Source organism: Salminus brasiliensis, chromosome 16 (genome assembly GCF_030463535.1).
Source record: "Salminus brasiliensis chromosome 16, fSalBra1.hap2, whole genome shotgun sequence".
Classification (NCBI taxonomy): Eukaryota; Metazoa; Chordata; class Actinopteri; order Characiformes; family Bryconidae; genus Salminus; species Salminus brasiliensis.
In genome coordinates, this window is record NC_132893.1 from 7,313,648 (window position 1) to 7,333,847 (window position 20,200).

The 20,200-nt window shown below is 40.6% G+C and overlaps 1 protein-coding gene across 2 annotated transcripts in view; it reads left to right on the forward strand.

Annotated features, from left to right (window-relative positions):
* The first annotated feature begins 2,466 nt into the window (after nt 1-2,466).
* Nucleotides 2,467-20,200, forward strand: part of LOC140537160 (myosin-IIIb) — a 46,690-nt gene continuing 28,956 nt past the window's right edge. For both annotated transcript variants that reach the window (XM_072659404.1, XM_072659406.1), the window contains exons 1-7: nt 2,467-2,697; nt 2,850-2,915; nt 5,345-5,475; nt 10,475-10,577; nt 16,174-16,276; nt 17,878-18,034; nt 19,714-19,816. In XM_072659404.1, the coding sequence (XP_072515505.1) occupies nt 2,596-2,697; nt 2,850-2,915; nt 5,345-5,475; nt 10,475-10,577; nt 16,174-16,276; nt 17,878-18,034; nt 19,714-19,816 (765 nt within the window). In that variant the 5' untranslated portion in view covers nt 2,467-2,595. The remainder of the gene's footprint in view (nt 2,698-2,849; nt 2,916-5,344; nt 5,476-10,474; nt 10,578-16,173; nt 16,277-17,877; nt 18,035-19,713; nt 19,817-20,200) is intronic.

Sequence of the window (20,200 nt, forward strand, 5' to 3'; positions counted from 1 at the left end):
ACTGTAGACTTCAAGGACATGATCTGTAGCTGCTGTGGTTTTTGTGACGTCACAAAAACCACAAATCCAGTACAGCCCATTTCCGCTGCTTCATATCCACATGTTTACTGATATGATTGGAAGCTTTTCTTAACCAGTGTTTACAGACTAACTACATCACTACGACCGCTTTCCATGTTTCCGATTTCCATGATATGGGCCCTTTAACAAATGCAAGGTACAACCAGAGTAAATAGTCCTGAAAGAATGGCAGTCACGCCTGTAAATATTGCTGTGTGAGTTTTATATGGTGTCGTATCTTTCATACTGTTTTGTTGAGTGCGTTTGTTTGTTTTACCAAACGACAAATAAAGGTTTGGTCAGTGAAAACATCTCTTCTGATTAATAAGCTGTTTCTTTATTCCACTGAGGACTGTACCACCCATTCAGAGAGACATCTGTGGCTGCGAAGGCCTTTCAGAGCAAATCAAAAAAAGGGAAAATGAAACAAGGTCACTATTTACGGACTAATAATAGCGTGGACGGGCTAACAGTCAATGTTTACTCCACACACACTGCACTTTATTTTACTGCACTTTTTTTTTCTATGGGCTATCAATAACAGGGTTGTGGGTTCGATTCCCGTGCTCGGCAAGCTGCCACTGATGGGCCCTTGAGGAAGGCCCTTTACCCTCTCTGCTCCCCGGGCGCTGGAGTTGGCTGCCCACAGCTCTGGGTGTGTGTGTACTCACTGCCCCTGGTTCACTAGTGTGTGAGTGTGTGTTCACTACCACAGATGGGTTAAATGCAGAGGACACATTTCGCTGTACAGTGACAAATACGTGCACCTTTACCTTTTACTTCACTTTAATACAGAACAGTATTAAGAATTCTCTGATTTCAAGCCTGGGAGGCACACAGGAATTCATCAGCCGCAGCTGGGCCGAGGGGGTGTGCGTCACAATTGAAGTAAGCGAAGTGATGAAATGCTAAAGCAGAGAGAGACCATCTTTGTCCGGTTTTCAAGTGGTTTGCCTTAACAGTGGCCACCGACCTTACTATCGACTTACCTTTGATACAGAGTAAGTTCTGTAAGCTGGCGTGAAAAGGACAGCACCATGAGCTGCTATTGAGGATGCTAGCTGAGCTCTCCCTCCAGGGGAAGTGATATCATGTTAAATCAATTTAATATCAAATAAAAGTCATTTTTAAACATATAAAAATACATAAATAATAACAGACATCACCCACCTGAACTCAACACAAGCCCTCCAATCCTGTTTAACGGTGTTGCTGTTTCCAGTTATTTACTGGTTTTAAGGAATTGGTGGTAAAGACCCAGTATGTCCAGAAAGCTGGTGAAATGTTCCAGATTGAACCACACAACAGATATCAGCAATGATCTGGGCCACATAGCGGTAGAGGAACACATTAAGCTGTTTTGCTTTACATGATAATACAGCAAAGGGTGCTAGATACCCACTCAGAGATCTCATCCAAACGCCTGGCTCCAAATAAGTGAACATGAGGCGCGGGCCAAACCTCTCTGAATGACTTTCACGACTTCCCCCTTTAAAATCTGCCCTCCAAAAGTGAGCCTAATGTGTGTGTCCAATGTTTAAAGTGGGGGGGAAAACGACAGGGCAGACACATAGACACACACACACACACACACACACACATATATATAACAGTGGCAAGCTGCCACTGTTGGGCCCTTGAGCAAGGCCCTTTACCCTCTCTGCTCCCCAGGCGCTGGAGTTGGCTGCCCACCGCTCTGGGTGTGTGTGTGTGTACTCACTGCCCCTAACACATGTGTGTGTGAGTGTGTGTGTTCACTATATATATATATATATTTATCTCTTACAGTTTATAGTTGCAGGTCAAACTTATCACCCTTTCTCAACTGTATACTGCGGTTTTTACACCTTGGGTTGCCAGATTTGCAACACCAAAAACAATTTTCTACTTTAATTTTCTGACCATATAGGTTTAAACTTTAAACCACAGTAGCCCAGAGCCCACTCTGCAACTTCTTATTTCTGTTGTCCCTGACTACATTTCTTCTGTAGCTTAACTTGGAGTAAAAACCGCAAACCTGGCAACCCTGTCTCCTCCCCCCCCCGGCGTGCAACTAGTTAGGTACGTATTGTGTTTTACACACCCGTTTTCCGGTAAACCACGCCTCCTGCGCCAAGCTCTACAACCCGGCAAGCGTGCTAATCACCAATCACAGCGCGATATTTAAATCAGTGCCGCGCTTTACGATGTTATAACCAGTAACAGTGGATTATGCAAATAAGCAAATATGAGCTATTGACCAATCCTAGCGCAATAATCAAATCGCCGCCGTGTGTGTATGGAATATTAGCCAATTCCAGCGCAGGAGGCGGGGCTTGTCGCAGTACGGGTGGGAAACAGAGCACACAACTGGCCTTATCGGAGTCTATAGCTGAGAGCGCCTAAACTGCCTCAGTGGCGTGACGAAGGAAGAAAGGAGGGAGTCGACTCGTCCTTTCAGTGATTTCCACGATTAAGGGGATGTTTTAGGTAATGAGGGGCGCTGAAACAAGACCGTCGCTTTTCACAGAATCGGTTTAGGCTCTGAACAAAACCATGGAGGAACACCTTCAAGAAGATCTGGCCAGTCTGTCAGATTTGGACGAGAAAAGTTTGCTCGAGTCTCTGACTGGCCGTTTCAGCCGCAACCACATTTATGTGAGTATCGATTCAGCTGTGTTTCGAGGGAAACCGGCAACAAGTAATATTAGCATTTTGTTAAATTTGACTTTGCTGTAGCTGTGTCCAGAACCCTGGTAGACCCGTTCACCCAGCAGATCAGCTGAGACAGCTCCTCTTGTGTCTTACAGACCTACATTGGGGACATCCTGGTCGCAGTGAACCCGTTTAAACAGCTTCCACTGTACGAGGAGGAGGTGAGACCTTTTCTTTATCCCTGTGGCTCGATGTTGATCTGGACTGCTGTGCTGCTGAAGTACTTCCTCCTGACTGGAAGGTAGAAAAGAAACCCTTCAGGAACCTGAACCACATTTCTGCTGTTTTCACTTCTTCATGGTTTCTGAGGGTGTGTCGGTTTGGTGTGATCAGTGAGGAGCGCAGTTCAGTACAGTTTATCATACTGGATGAACACGAGGCTTCATCAACAACGCTAATATTTACACTTCAGCGATTCCCCCCAAAAATACCACTTTCATTTATTTAAAATAGCGTGCGTGTATGTGTATGTGTGTGTGTGTGTATATATATATATATATATATATATATATATATATGTATATATATATATATATATATATATATATATATATATATATATATATAATTATTATTATTTATAATTAATTAATTATATTATTATCATTTATATTATTTATTTATTTACATTAGTGATGTCACGATTTAATGCTATGCTGGATGAAATGGATGAAAATGAGGCTTCACAAAAAATTAGTATTATTATTATTATATTTATAGTTCAGCGATTCTCTCAAAAATATCACTTTCATTTATTTAATATAGTGTGTGTATATACATTTTATTATTATTATTATTTATAATGAATTATATATATACATATATATATATATATATATATATACATACATATATATTTATATATATTTTTGAATATATTAGTGATGTCACGATTAATGCTATGCTGGATGAAATGGATAAAAATGAGCCTTCACTAAAAAAATATTAAAATATATTATTATTATTATATTTATAGTTCAGCGATTCCCAATTTTTAAAATGTATACTTTTTTTTACATTAGAGTGATTTACCGATTCCATTTAACACTGGATAACATGGATAAAAAAATTGGTTTAATTTAAAATGTTCATATTTATACTTTAGTATTTAATTAATTTAATTTATTTGAAATTATTATTTTTTTCATTACAGTGATTTACAGTGATTTAGTGCTATACTTGGTGATGGATAAAAATGTGGCTAATTTAAAATGGTATTTTTTTATTATATAATTTAATTACATTTATTACGTTGCAGTGATGTCATGATTCAATGCTATACTGGATGAAATGGAGGAAAATGTGGCTTCATTAAAAGTGTTCATATTTACACTTCAGCGATTCCCAAAAATGGTTGAATTTATGACATTACAGTGATAACACGATTCAATGCTATTTTAAATGCAGGCTGAAATGGATAAAAATGTAGCTTGATTTAAAATGTTAATGTTTATATTTTAATAATTAACAAAAAGAAGAATCAATTGTGGATTAGTTGAAATTGTGGATTAGTTGAAAATGATTGCTAGCTAGCCAGTCAGTCACAGTGGGGGAGCGCTCCTGTGTGACAGTGCACTGGTGTCCGCCAGCGTGTTAAACAGTACAGATAATATTCACTGCACACACAGACGAGAACCAAGGAAAGGTAAAAGGTAAATAACGACTAGGTCAGTGACTGATGTTCAGCACTTAGTGTTGAGCAGGCCTGACTTGACCTAAAATATTGAGCGATAAAAAGCCTGCTTTGTAGAACTATAGGTAACTGTAGGATACTGGGGCAGTGGTGGCTCAGCGGTTAGAGCGGTTAGAGCGCCGGGATATCGATAACAGGGTTGTGGGTTCGATTCCCGGGCTCAGCAAGCTGCCACTGTTGGACCCTTGAGCAAGGCCCTTTACCCTCTCTGCACTGGAGTTGGAGTTGGCTGCCCACCGCTCTGGGTGTGTGTGTACTCACTGCCCCTAACACGTGTGAGTGTGTGTTGACTACCAGATGGGTTAAATGCGGAAGACACATTTCACTGTACAGTGTACACTGTACAGTGACAAATACGTGCACCTTTACCTTATTTGCTTTTGTTAATTTTGCCAACAGGGCTACCAGTTAATCAGCTAAAATTAAATCAGTATTTTCACCCTCATTAACAGTAGTCTCATATTTGATGATGCCATGCAACTCGTTCGGTGTTTAGTGGCCTTGATGCCCTAGCTACAAGCTAACAGCCTAGCCATGATACAAGGATACAGTATGATATGCTGTGTTACAGTTTTATACAATACAGTATGTTTCAGTGTTGCATTGCTGCTGGCTTCGGCTTAAATTTGCAACAAAAAAAAATGTATGATATAAATTTACACAGTTTTCCCTCTTCCCCTAAAGGAAGTTGATCAGTCTAAACATGTTTGGTGTCTGGAGTTTGCTTTTTCTTCATTTTTTGGAAGACATTTTGGCTACTTTCTTTAAAAACATCTCATTTCTGCTTATGAGCTGCATTTCAGGTCAGCAGGAAAACTGTGTAAGTGGTTAAATTCCAGATTTAATTAAAGACAGAATGAACCCAACTGCGTTTTGTTTTGGGTTTTTTTCCCCCAGGTGTCAGAGAGATACAAATACCATGAGAAGAGCTCCCTGCCTCCCCATATATTTGCTGTTGCAGACCGAGCTTACCAGTCTATGTTGGGCCGCCTGGGCACAGGGCCGAAGAACCAGTGTATAGTCATCAGGTGAGTCCCTGAGTTCCTTCTGCTTGATACACTTCACAACAAGCTCTGCTCAGCAGCGTGGCGACCTCGTGCATAAAGCCCTATTCGTGTTCCTCGTTTGTAGGCAGACGTGTGGCAACAGGTCTGTTTCGGGCAAGTTGTGGCTGATAAGGAATTAAGACAAGAATTTCACTCACGGTTTAGCTTCTTATTGATTTGGCTGCAGAATGAAGATTGAAGCCTGTTCGTCAAGGATGACACAGGGACATACAATGGCGCTTGATATGTAGCAGCAGGGATGGCACAGATTGACCTACATTTAAACAATGTAAAATACCATTGAAACCACTAAGACTGGTACGAGTGATTTGAATACTCCAATATTTGTTCCATTAAGTTGGTATTTGTTTGTGGGGGTAGTGTTTGGAAGAGTCAGAGGCTTTAGTTCATCATTTTTCAAACTAAACATTTGATCATAAACCCAGGAGAGAATATGGTCATTACAAGTATGTATATATATATATATATATATATATATATATGTATGTATGTGTGTGTGTGATATATATATATATATATATATATATATATATATATATATATATATATATATATATATATATATATATATATATATATACATACATACATACATACATATATATATATATATAGCAAAAGGATGGCTCTTCTGTGTACATCTGACGTACTGACGATGAACTCTTAAGCGACCTCGTAATTCAGATCTTTGGCTGTCTGTTGGTGTAACTTCTAAGAATGTAGGCGGGGCAATCGCAATCACGCTCCATAATGGCTATTAGTCCTGTTCCATCACAGCTTCTACACCCGAACTGATGGTCAGCTATAGTAACTTAATGATGTCCTTACTTTATTATGTAAATGATAAATACATATGCATTGTGTGTGTGTGTGTGTGTGTGTGTGTGTGTGTGTGTGTGTACACACGCATACACACTGGGGCCTGTAAAATCATACGTGTGCCACTGGGAATGCCCATGGAGTAACCACATCTGCCCTGACCGAGTGTAATGTTGGATGTTGGGGCAATTTCAGCGCCAACCACCGTGTGCGACCACGTCCGGTATGGCGATCAGGCTTCAGGTCCAGCTCCAGCAAAGCGCTTGTCTACATATGTGGATGTAGCTCTTCTGCTCTAATGCATTTTGCAGAGGCTTGCTTCTCAGAGTTTGTCTGTTTCAAGTGTAGGATATTTTGGATATATGCGTTCGTTTATAATTGCAAGGCTTGGCTTATAATAGTGTATGATTTTTGTAGATCTTGTAGAGGTGCACAAATTTATATAAAGTAAATCCACCGTTTTTTTTTCTTTCTTTCTTTTTTCAAACGTTCTGTGGAAAAGTTGTTTGCTGTAAAATGCTCTGTTGTTGAGAAACTTGGAGCCAGATTTATTCACAGTGGAGGGAACTAATGGTGTGAGAAGACGCATGCCACAAACCCAGAAGGTTATGAGTGTTTGTAGGTAGGTGTAGGTGCCTGATCTTGAGACGTTGTTTTAGGATACGTTTAAACTATTTTATTTTATTAATTATTATTTATTTACAATGTTGTGACATGTACAGGGTGTTAAAAGACAAAATAGTCCCAATATATATTTATTAACAATAATAATAACAGTTAAAATAATGATAATAATAATCATCATAAAAATCTTAATATTATTTATATATATATATGCTTTACATGCATATTTTTCCTTTATTTATGCCTTTATAACTTAAAAAACAGGCTGATTTTTGTTACTATGCCTTTTAAGACTCACATATGTAAATGACCTATTTTCTGATTGGTTGCCCTGTATTGCACCTTTTCCAAAAAGCAGACCAGGCTGAAACAAGAACTCAGTTCATAACTTCATGAATGCAATAGGTGTGGTTAAAGTGCTGAAAAGTAGGCTGAAGAGATGGATATTTTGTTTTAATTTGTGAAAGTCGGGTTTCTGTATGCGGATGGTAGGAAGTGAAAAATATGTTCGGAAAAATGTTTACAAGCAGTGACCTTGAGTTCACAAGGAAATGAGGCAAGAGTCAGAAACGATTGGTCTTGCAAACTGATGACAGAACTGATGACTGCTGAAAGTAAAGGCCTTAAATTCTAGTTAAGGAGCCTAAAGGAAATTAGCTGAGGAAGTTCAACTTGCTGACTTCTTATAAAATGTTTTGGGTCAGATTGACCCGTTTCAAAGTTTAAAAACAAGAAAAAATATTTTTCATCATTTTTGGCACATGAAACCTTTTTAAGCTGGGCGGAACACATACTGTTTAAATCAGTTTGACCAAGCAGTGTCAGCAGAAGCTACAAAGAGCAAAAATATAGAATTTAGAAAACTGAAAATGATTTGTTTTCTTTTCAAAATGTATTTATTTATTTTTTTGTGTGACAAATTAGTGACTTATCATAAGTAAACCATGGTCTGTAAAGTCCTATTAATTTGGATTACACCAAATATTGATTAAATTAATGCTAATTGAGTCAAATTCAATGTTAATAGGCAAAAAAGAAAATTTACCAGGAACATTATCTGTGTTTCTCACAGTTGAACGTAACAAGAGGCTTAAAGTGACTTCAGCTCTTAACTCCTGTGTAGTCTTAACTTTCTGTATGTTCCCCTTATCCTAAGGGTCAAAACTGACCCAAAAACAAATCTACGAATCCTGGTGGTGGACAGCTTTCATGCACATATGAACAAAAGTGATGTTTGTGACTGACCATTTTTGACCCTTATGACGACACTGGAATTTTGCCTCCAGCCTCAGACAGGGAGTAAAGTCTGGGCTTTAATTTTCCAGTGTCCTACTTGGGTTCAATTGTAAGTCCCTCCAACCCCCAGCAGGGTACAATAGTGCCATCTCCCCTAGTTACCATGCAGCTGGAGATGAATGAGGAGGGGGTTGGGTGGATGTCTGTGGTCAGCGGTGGAGGGAGCCGATAAGTGCCTTGGAGACAAGGCAAAAATGCACTGCAATGTCGGCGAAATAAAGAACACCGATACGCACATGATTGCTCGAGTACTGTATACGTGACCATATGGATAAATTGTATAATTTTTATTGGGATAAAAGACCAGACTCTGCCCGTTTGACCTGGTGCTGCCAACGTAATATCTACCAGTATGTTGGTGTTGCAGTTGCACAGCAGTGTTGAATAATGGATAATGAGCAAATAGTGAAAATAGTGTCTTCCATGGTGTCTTTTATGGACAGAAACTACGTATTGATGAGAGAGGTCAACAGAGAATGTCCAGACTGGTTGGAGCTGACAAATAGGCTACAGTACAATAGGCTACACCTCCAACCTTGAGGCAGATGGGCTACAACAGCAGAAGACGTAGTTGGGTTTCACTGCGGTCAGCCAAGAACAGAAAGCTGAGGCTGCAGTGGCTCAACACAGGCTCACCAGACCTGGACAGTGGAAGACTGGACAGACATTTCTGCTGAGGAACACAGATGGTAGGGTCAGAATTTAGCACCAACAGCTTGACTCCATGCACTAAACCTGCCTTGTGTCAGCAGTCCTGGCTGGTGGAGGTGGTGTTCTTGAATGCCACAGCCTATTGCTGATGATCATGTGCTAAACCATCCCTTCATGGCCACAATTTACATATCTTCTAACGGGTATGTCCAGTTACCAGCACCTTTAGGATGTAGTAGGATGGGAGATCCTGCAGATTTTCCAGTTGCACTTTCAAGGCGAGGAATTGCGTGATGCAACCATGTCAACATGGAGCGGACTCTCAAATTAATGTTCTCAACATCTTGTGGAATCCATGCTATGAAGAATTGAGGCTGTTTTGAGAGCAAAGGGAGGTTCCACCCAGTATTAGTGTGGTGTTGGTGATTCATAATATTGGTTACGCACTGTGTTATTTTTGATCTATATAAGTCAGTATATAAATAGAGTATTTTTTGTGTTTGTTTTTAAATGCTTTCCATGGTTTTATGAAGCTCAACGTGAAGCTAGCAATTAGTGGTATTTAATGAGGGGTGTTCTCTACCTCCACTCTTCAATCTCTACCTCCCTCTGAAGTTGGCTGCCATTTACTGTGTTAGTAAATAGATTGTGGGCACAAGCGTGGATTTGCAAGTTGTATTGCCCATGCAAATTCCCCAGATCAACTTGTCTAGTCTGGGCCTCCAACATGCATATCAAGTGGTCCAGAGCGATGGGAAGCTCCGAGCATTTGCTTATCAAATGTTGTTTTTTTATTTTATTTCACTTTAATTCTACAGCAGGGGTGGAAAATGCATTGTATGCATAGCATGGTGCATCACTCTGAAGGTGAGATAATCTGGTAGAGTAGAATAGTTGATTGAATATAATAAATATTAATAAAACATTTTGAATGTAAAAATCTGAATTAATTAGTCAAACAAATATATTGAAATTATAGTGAAATTTGAGACTGAAATGAAATGATTTCCCCATTTTGGAGTTTTGCAGCTGTTTTAGTTCTGTTGGATTGTCCTTTAATGGAGGATCAGCAGTATTTGGGATGCACGGTTTGTCAGTTCTATGGGCACACCAGGTTGAATGTGATCTGATCATCATCTTATAAACATTAGATCCAAATGCTAGGGTGACCATATTTTTGTCTTCAAACAAGAGGACACTGGGGACACACAGGTGTCCATTGCAGTTAGTATATCATGTCAATACATACACATTTACTCAAAGACCAATATTTTGGAAAATAAAAATATGGTCACCCTAGCATTTGGATCTAATGTTTTTTTTAATGGTGATGGCCAGCACACATTCTTCCAGGTATGTCCAAACTTTTGACTGGTACTGTTCCTAACCAAAGCATCTCCATATTGTTTGTGTTTGAACGAAGGTATCAAGAAAAGTATTGTTCAACAATCTGTATTGAAGAAGGGATTACTACTGGTATTGGTATTAAACAGTGTTTAGTAGGACTGTGTATTGGCAAGAACCCCCTGGTCTTTACTCCAGTTCATGTGCCATTTCTCTGTGTGTGCAGTGGTGAGAGCGGAGCAGGGAAAACCGAGAGCACCAAGCTCCTGCTGAGGCAGCTGATGGAGCTGTGCCGGGCCAACTCCCAGCTGGAGCAGCAGATCCTGCAGGTAAGATAATATTTTGCTCACCTCTCCCTGCACGTCGTTGTCCTCCCAAAACAGTCATTTAAAGGCAGGCTGCCTCATGGTTTGCACATGGATTGTCAATGCCGGTTAACTGACTCAGCATTCTGTGGACTCCTATTATGGAGAGCAGCCAATCTTGAGCAAACACAGCACTACATGGGTCACATCTTGGCTAAAAAGGAAGAGATCCAAGACCAAGCCTCCTTTGAGCAAACCAAGAGCGACAAGATACGTAGATAACAAAGACTCAAAAGGGGAACCTATCCTCCTCTGGTCGACACCAGATAGCAAAACAAATAACAGAACAACAAGAATAAAATTGACAAAAAAAGAAAAATAATAATAATAATACATGAGTGAAATGTGAGAGTCCATGCAGGTAAACAGTCATTTGCACAGCTGCAGAGCGTAACAGCAGTGCAGCGGGCAGCAGGGTAGTGGAGAGCCAGGTCTCGCAGTAGTAGGACAGAACAGTCCGAACAGGGTATCTCAATACGTGGGGGGTGGGGGAGAGAGAAAACAGAAAAGAAGGAAGGAAATACAACGGGGTTAGGAGGATCGCAACAATTTTGGGGGGTTAACACAGTGGAGCGAGGCTGATCCAGAGGTTAGACAGGCACCAGCACTTAATCACGAATGGACTCAATGCAGCAGTGAGCAGACAGCAGGGGTATGGACTCAGAAATGGGCTTTCTGACCTGATAGTATTATGTAAGGGTTCATTTAGTGATGAGAACAGTCCGGTCCAAACAAGCTGAGACAGGTTTGATGCCATTCCTTTCGGGCAGCTTATACTAAAAGAAATTGGTTCACTAACTCATTGCAACTGTTATACTGCCCATAATAAGCAATAAAAGCTGTTGCCTGGGGCCTCCAAGTCACCAGGAGGCTCCCTATGTTTTTTTTAAACTGATTGTGGTGTTTGGCTAGATGCCGCCCAGATGATCCGAAATGGCCCTGAATGCAAGTCTCTGCCCATTTGCTTATCAAATGGCCACCAGCTGTCATGACAAAGATTAGAGAGGACCAGGCATAAAATAAGTCCCTCAACTTGTTTACCTGATCACTCTACCCTGATGCGGGAGATTGTTGAACTATTGAACACTGATGACAAGAACATGATTGTCCCCAGTGTTGACATGTTTTAAAACCCAGTTTAAAACCAGAAAAGGCATGCGTCACAGCCACCGATAAAACGCAACGATTCTGTGGTCGTTTCATTTTTAAACCAGCTGTAATTCACACAAAAATACACATACGATATATGTCCAAATATTTGTGGACACCCCTTCTACCTTATGTTGCACCCATTACTGACACAGATGTGCAGATGCACGCATACAGCTTGTCTAGTCCCTGTAGAGAAGCACTGCCAATAGAATAGGGGATAGAAAGGGGCTCATCCAACATCCTGACTTCACTAACGTTCTTGTCGCTGAATGCTATCAAATCCTGACAGCAATGCTACATAATCTAGTATAAAGCCTTCTTCCCCAGGCAGTAGAGAGATTTACTTCAACAAGATCAGAATAAACTGTTTATAAAAGCCTTGATCTTGAAAGAAACAATGAATGAGTGGGTGTCCCAATACTTTTGTCCATGTAGCGTATATGGCCGTGTAATAGCCGCATGCTTACATTTGCCTGCGTCTGGTGGAAAGGTAAGACTGGAGCTTCGGCTCGGGACTCACGGCTGGAGACTTGAGCCTGGGCTTGGGACTTGCGGCCAGAGACCGGTGACTTGACTTAGACTCACGCCCAAAAACTGGAGGATTAACCTAGACCCACCCACTGTGACTTGTCTGGTATGCATTTTCAGCTTGAATTATGAGTTATGAGACATGATTGAGATATTTTTGGTCCTGCTTTTCAAGATGGACAATGAATACAGTTGTGCAACATATCTCAAACACAACATTGCATTTATGTCATAGCTAGAGCAAATATTCTGGAAGGTGAATCATACTCTACTCTACTCTACCTGCTTGTCTTGTTTAACCAGTACAGAGCCGAGGCGGACCGCCTACTCCCAGGTTAATATTCATGCTCAGCAGTTTCATACCGATGACGTAGGATAGTCGGTTTTACACACTTTACTGCGGTACTGCCTACTGCTCACAGAAGTGAGTTTATGTCCATTCCAGCTGTTAATAGCTGTGTGATTGTGGATTTACTGCAGAGCATACATGGAAAAAGGAAAGGAAAGATCTGTGGGAGGCTTTGCTTGAGGCCTTTAAGTGAGTGACTAAGGCCAAAGGAAACACATTGTACTGTTGGGCTGGATTTTTCATTTCTTATTTATTTTTGTTACTTATTCTTTGTAATTTACATTCATTATCAATGGTTTTATGGTTTGTTCTTTTTTAATAGCTTTTGACATAACAGAAATCATTTTTTGTTTGAAATGATAAACCATTCATTTTTCAGCACTATTGTAATATATTGTAACTTCTTTTGGTTCCCACTGCAGTTAACCCTGCAGTTAGCATATTTGATCTATATTTGTTTTTAATATATATTTTTTAAATTAACAAATTGCAATACTTAATATATTTAGCTAAATAAATAAACCATTAAAATATTAATACATTATAAATATATACATTAAATACAAAATATAAAATATACATATAAAATATATTTAATAATAGAAAAAATAAATACATATTTTTAACTTTATTAAAATTAATTGGGTACAATTTAAAGATAACTAAGTTTAATGAGTTAAACAGTTTCATTTGTTTTAGCTGGTTTTAAAAACAAATGCTGTGCGTAATAAATTCCTCATATATATTTATATTTATGGCATTTAGCTGACGCTCTTATCCAGAGCGACTTACATAGTTACACATATTACAGAAGTGGGCTAATGCAGTGTTAGGAGTCTTGCCCAAGGATTCTTATTGGTGTAGCGCACCCAGACTGGGAATCGAACCCTGGTCTCCCACATGGTGTAATAGCTCACTGGCAGCTAGTGGTTTCATCTGTTGCGCCACACCAACCACTATCAAATATGACAAAATAAGTTAAATTATTAAGTTAAATTATTTCTAGTTATATAGTTTTAAAAATGTGTCAGTAGGTCAAATAAACACTCCTCCAGTTTAAAATAATTCTTCTGACAGTTATTTGATGGTTCAGGCTTTAAAGGGTTAAGGTGAGAGATGCAGAGCAATACTAATACAATATTTTTTCGGATAACCTTTTTGCATGCTCACCCTCTTTCCCTCCCAGACGGTCCAAAGTCTCCCTTCCATTTACAGTTCTCTGAAAATAGGGGGTTGTCGTCACTCTTTAAAGGCACAGTCATATGACATGACTTTGTAGCGGGATCTGGCCTTTGGTGCACTCTGCACCTGGAATACAGCTGTAATTGCAGTGAAATCATTATATTTAGTTAATTAAGTTGAACCACTTTGAAAGATCTTTTGAGACCCCATTTATTATATTTTATTATATATATTATACCCCTCTAGCCCAACAGGTTCAAGGTTATCTTCTCCAGAGAGTCCTATTCTATTGGCAGTACTTCTTTACAAGGACTAGACAAGCTGTGTATTGCACATCTGTATCAGCAATGGGTGCAACTTAAAGTCTGTGAACGCATTAATCGGAAGGGCTGTCCACAAATATTTGGCCATAACGTTTAAATATATTTAGGAGCGAGACAGTTGTTCAGTTTTTTTCCCATAATGTTGTGAATACATCCTCTCCAGGTTAACAGTAGGATGTGGTTTGGTATACATTCAGAGATGTTTCTGGATTTGCCACGTTCTCACGGCTGTGTTGAGAGAACAGGATGTCTGGGGGAGTTTAGAGAAAAGGGGAGGGGTTGCCTGACACTTGCATGAAAGTTCTATAAGTGAAGGAAACACGAGCCTCTGAGGAATTACATGGTTAGTTAACTCATGGCTGACCTGAAGGCAGCTAGCGTGCCTTGTTGAAGGCCTGATGTTGATGAAAGTGGTCACCCCATTCAGAACGCTGTAGTAGAGTACAGGGGAACGTGATGCAGCCCTGTAGCCGAACTCTTTGCATATTGTCTCTCATAAAGCATAGGGAGTTGGTGAGACTGTGAGTGTGTGTGTGTGTGTGTGTGTGTGTGTGTGTGTGTGTGTGTGGTGAGATGTTCTATCAAGAGTAACTTGAGTCTTGGAAGGATCTCCAGAAAGAGCACAAGAGTCCCACCAGTCAAAACAAACCTTTCCAGGCCTCTGGCTTTCTTTCCCCCCTCTCGCTCTCCCACTTTCACTCTGGTCTCTCTGGTGGCTTATTTGTGAATTGCTCGCTGGAGGCGAAGCTGCTTGCGTAGCACAGTAAGGCCAACCCGACATCCTTTTTTTACTGGCCTGCTCAGCAGACGCCTAGGTTCGCTCCTCGTGGAAAATCCTCCCCCGTAGGCCGAGCTGCGGTTTGTGTTGACTTCAGTCGTGGCCTGATTGTGGGAACCCAGTTTTAAAGGGGCACTCTGCCCAAAATTCTGCCCAAAATAATTCAAAATTAACCATCACTACAATCTTCTATGAGCACACCCACATGTTTGTGGCTTAATGATTTAGGGAATCCCTTCTGGTGATGTATCTTGAAGGTTGGAGGTGCTCACGCTTACAGTGACTTTCAGTATTTGCTTGCTTTGAGGGATGTGGGGGTGGAGGGTTTCCTAGTTTCCTAGTGTTGGTATAACACACCTGGTTCTGTTGATGCATGCATCATGAATTTTGCCACATTGTATATATGTAATGATGCATATATGTAAATACTCCCCTGACAAAACAGTGGGCTCTGCACATGAGTGATCAGGCTATAAATACTTGTGGAGTGTGTATCAGGATTCCTAGTTTGAGAGGAGGTGGTACAGTGCAGTGAGTGTCTTGTTCAATGTGTGGACAACGGGTCACAAAGCAGATGTTAATGATTTGCAAAAGTAATTGCATTTGGGCATGTCGAAGACCATAGTTTGAAGAAAGTAGAAGCTGAAACTGCAAGTGTATTGAAGCATACGGTCATACAGGTCTACCAGCAGTGGCAAAAATCTACAGTCCACAGGAAATATATACAAAGCTCCTTGTTTGCTCCTTGGGGGTGGAGGGTGTTTCCTTGTGCTGTGCATGCTGGGTGTTGTAGGGAGAGTAGACTGCTGGATGGAAACCCAGGATTTTGCAGATCTGATGAGGCTGAGAGCACAGAACATTTTCAAGAATTATTGAAAGCAGGTTTAGACCGAAATTACAGTTGCAAACTAATCAGCTAAATAATAACACACACTAATAAAACTGGAAAATAAGCTTTTTGGGGGGGAAATTGTTGTCATTTTCCATTGGAGTGTGCTTGTGGTTTATAAGTTAGCGGTATAATGTGTGGTAAAGCAGTTTGGGGCTATAATTATGTTTCTGTTCCATCAGGCGACTTGTGGTGTTCTGTTCTAAAAAAGGCACTCTGTGAGCGCTGCCGTGGCTCTGCAGCCTGTTCTAGTTCTGGGATCAGATAGGATAAAATTTCAGTTGTACTTTTGCAGTCGCATTTGTTTGTATTTCAGTCATTTTGAGATGCTTGATTTTACCTTTGGTTCTTCTGAACAGGTGAACCCTCTCCTGGAGGCGTTTGGAAACGCCCAGACGGTCATGAATGACAACAGTAGTCGATTTGGAAAATACATCCAGCTACGCTTTCAGAACTCCTCAGGTGAGTTTATTAGACTTATTAGATGGGAATACAGGAGGGCCTGACACTTTCAGTTAAGGCTGGGTCCAAGAGTCGCCATGAACACACTCTCTACAGGAAGCTTGTAGGCCTAAACTAGGACTAGGAGAATTTTGCTGACTATTCTGACTATCAGTCAAGTGAGAAGCTCATAAAAAAGAGCCTGGCTGTAAAATGAAGAAAGAAATCATCAGCTATGCAAAGCAGCTCAAAGATTGCATGATTCTCCTTTCCAAATTTTACAAAGAAAGTTTTAATAAGGCTTAAAGCACTTAAAGCGGTAGTCCGTAGGTTTGGGATATTTAGGGATTTAGAGACCTCTCTGGTGAGAATGTGTAATGGCATCGAGCCTGCCGGAGAGTGGGTGAACGAGCAGATGAAGACAGAATCTGCTGTTCTGATATCACCACATTAACATTATTGCACGCAGTAGCTGTTCTATTTGTATCCGGGCCATTAGCAGCGCCATGGTTGCTCAAGTAACTGGCGTGTGACATGAGTACGTTAAAGCCTGGCTTGGCCAGGAAAGCTCCCACGAAAACCTACCAGACCACTCGGTCTGTTTTTGTTTTTTTTTATAAATACTTTAGGCTTTTTTAGGGATGGTCACGCAGCACACTGATATCATTCTGCTGCTGCTTTAAAAAAAACGCACCTCTTGTCTCCAAAATGTCGAGTTTACAGGAGAAGGAGAAAAGAAAACTTCTTAACTTTCATTGGATATAAATGTAAAGCGATTTTATTCCCAGTCATTTTGGAGCATTTCTGTTGGTACATGCATCATGAATTTTGCCAGATTGTATATATGTAATGATGCATATATGTGAAAGCCCCCCTGACAAAACAGTGGGCTCTGCACATGAGTGATCAGGCTATAAATACTTGTGGAGTGTGTGACAGCATTCATAGATTGAGAAGAGGTGGTACAGTGCAGTAAGTGTCTTGTTCAATGTGTGGACAACGGGTCACGAAGCAGATGTTAATGATTGGCAAAAGTGATTCGAAGACCATATTTTGAAGGAAGTAGAAGTTGAAACTGCAGGTATATTGAAGCATACGGTCATACGGGTCTACCAGCAGTGGCAAAAATCTACAGTCCACAGGAAATATATACAAAGCTAAATAAGTTATTTTAAATTAAATGATTTTATTCAAGTAGTTATCCTCCCCAGAAAGTAAAAAAAAAATCCATCTTGACCATCTTTCTTCCTGTCTTTCTGTCTTTATTAGTAGTCATCACAAAGTTCTATGTTCTACTACACCACACAGTTTGGTGTGCACACTCAGATGGCAACAGTTACACAGGATTATGTGTAGATCTTGAAGTCATGTTTTAAGCAAGGCTTGCATCTCTCTAATTGCATTATCATTATTATTGTTGTTGTTGTTGTTGTTGTTGTTGTTTTTGTTGTTATTATACAGCCACAGTCAGTCATTGCTCTAGTATAAAGTCAACGCTCATTGCTGACCGGAACCGATGACGCAATACAGCATGGCTCACACTGTGTTGGAAGTTGTGACTGTTTCTTAATTTACTTCCAGTGTGTTGTCATTACTCACACAGCCTATATTTGCTTCTACAGTGAAAGGGGCCAAAATCAACGAATACCTCTTAGAAAAGTCCCGCGTGGTGCACCAGGACGAGGGCGAGAGGAACTTTCACATTTTCTACTGCATGCTCGCAGGCATTTCTCCACAAGACAAGGAAATGTACGGGCTTCTGGACCCCACTCAGTACCGGTGAGTCATTACATGCATGGACATGGTGTTGGCAGGCTGTTTGTAGGGAATGTCTTGCAGTCTTGACGTCATTTATTGCAGTGTGTAAAGGTAAAGGTTTCAGGAGTGAGACAGTGGAGCTCTTAACACATTCTGCATCCGTCACATGAGTCAGCTGTCTTTGGCACTCCTTAGTTTATTTTTAAATGAAAGATGAAGTGATTACAGTAAGCATTTTTTTTTTTTTTTTTTTGAGCAGACACACAGTGCTGCTATGAGTATATCGAAAAAATGAAACAATATACATTCTGATACCATCAAATCTAATACCTAAAATTAGATAATTCAAAGAATTCAGTGAGAAATAAACAGATGACACAAAAAACATTATGGTTTAGTGAAAGAGTTATGCATGTGACATCACGGATGGCGGGAGTCACTGTGGCCACATCCTCTAAATGGCAGAAAGACAGCCCGGGTCGCAGTGTTAGTGTTCAGTGTGAATGCCGCTACCACAGAAAAACGAGAAGAGCTGTTGTGCGACTGACTGTACAAAAAAGATTCAACAGGAGTTCAGAGCTTTCCTTTTACAGGCTGCTGAAAGCTAAAGAGAAGAGAAGCTAATGGACTCTAATGGACTCTAATTTGGGAGCTCACTGAGTGGTGAAGTCATGCTCTGAAAATAGGTGCGGGGAAAAAAGCCCACAAGCCCACTGCAGCTGTGAGTTTAGTGACATGCTAAGTTCAGGTAAGAGAGAAAGCTAGCAGTCTACTGAATGAGCCTGAAAACAGAGGACCGTGAACAGACACTCAGGCTAAAATCCCACTCATTTAGAGGATGAAGCCTCATATCTGAGAGCACTAAGTTAGCTGGATGTTCCTGACTACACATCACTGTCCATTGGACCATTGGTTCTTTAGTCATTTGGATGAATCAGCTGCCTTTCACCACAGGTTTAAGAAAGTGTTACATGTCTTGAACAAAAGTGTTTCCTTAAGTGCCTCAGAAAAGGTTCTTGAAGGTCACCAGAGTAGAAAAGATTACAAAACTACTTCTAAAGAGTTTGGCCTTCACCAATCCACTGTGAGGCAGATGATTTACAAATGGAGGAAACTGAGCACTGCTGTTACTCTCTCAAGAAGTGATCACCCAGTAAAAATAACACAAAGGCCTCTACTTTCCACCATTAGAACCTCACCCAGACTGTTAAGCATGATGGTGGCAGGGCCTTAGTTTGGAGCTGCTTTGCTGCCTTAGGTTCAGGACAGTTTGCCATTATTGCTGGATCAGTGAGTTCTGAATAGGACCATACATGTAGAATATTGGCACTAGTAGTAGGGCAGTAGATAAAGGTGAGGAACAGGGATGAGGTAGTTGAGTCGGAATGTATCTGAGGACCATCAGGTAGATCTGTCCAGGTGTCTGGAGGCCTGGGGGAAAGTAACTGTAATCCTAACCCTAGTCTAGAGCCTTTGTAGACTGTGCCCAGACAGGTGGGGAGTAAACCATTGATGTGAGGGGTAAGAGTGTTTTCCCGTCTGAGACCAGTGATCTATCAGTGTCTATGATGCTGCTGTAGAAGCAGTAGCTGGTATTCTTCAATATCTTCAGGAAGTAGAGCCACAGATGAGCCTCTGATGAGCTGCGTTCAATAAGCTGGAGGTGGTCAGGGTTTAGCACATGGTTCTTTGTGTTTTAGGTATCTGAATGGAAAGTTTGTTCAGGAGGCTATGGTGCAGCACTGGAGTGCAAAGTACAGTGAAGTGTCCAATGCAATGGATATGGTGGGCTTTGAGGACCAGGTGAGAAACCATTCTCTCTCTCTCTCTCATATATATATATATATATATATATATATAATATAACACACACACACACACACACAAACTGTTAGTTCCTTCTGCCAAAAAGTAGTTCCACAACAAATTAGTTATTGCTATTCAATCGTAAAGGTGGACAGACTAAGTGGAGCTTGGTTAAGGTACCTGATAGCTGTTGATACTGAAAGACTCACCTTTTGTGGTACTGCCTGGTTGAAAAATAGGAGTTGTCATAATGCTTAGCATGGTGTTTGTTTACGGATATGTCCCACCCTTCAGCAAGAAGAGCCAGTCAGTGCTAGGGGGGAGGTGCCAGAGCACAGCAGAGCACTGATTTTCTTACATGGATTTTGGTTCAGCTCAGCT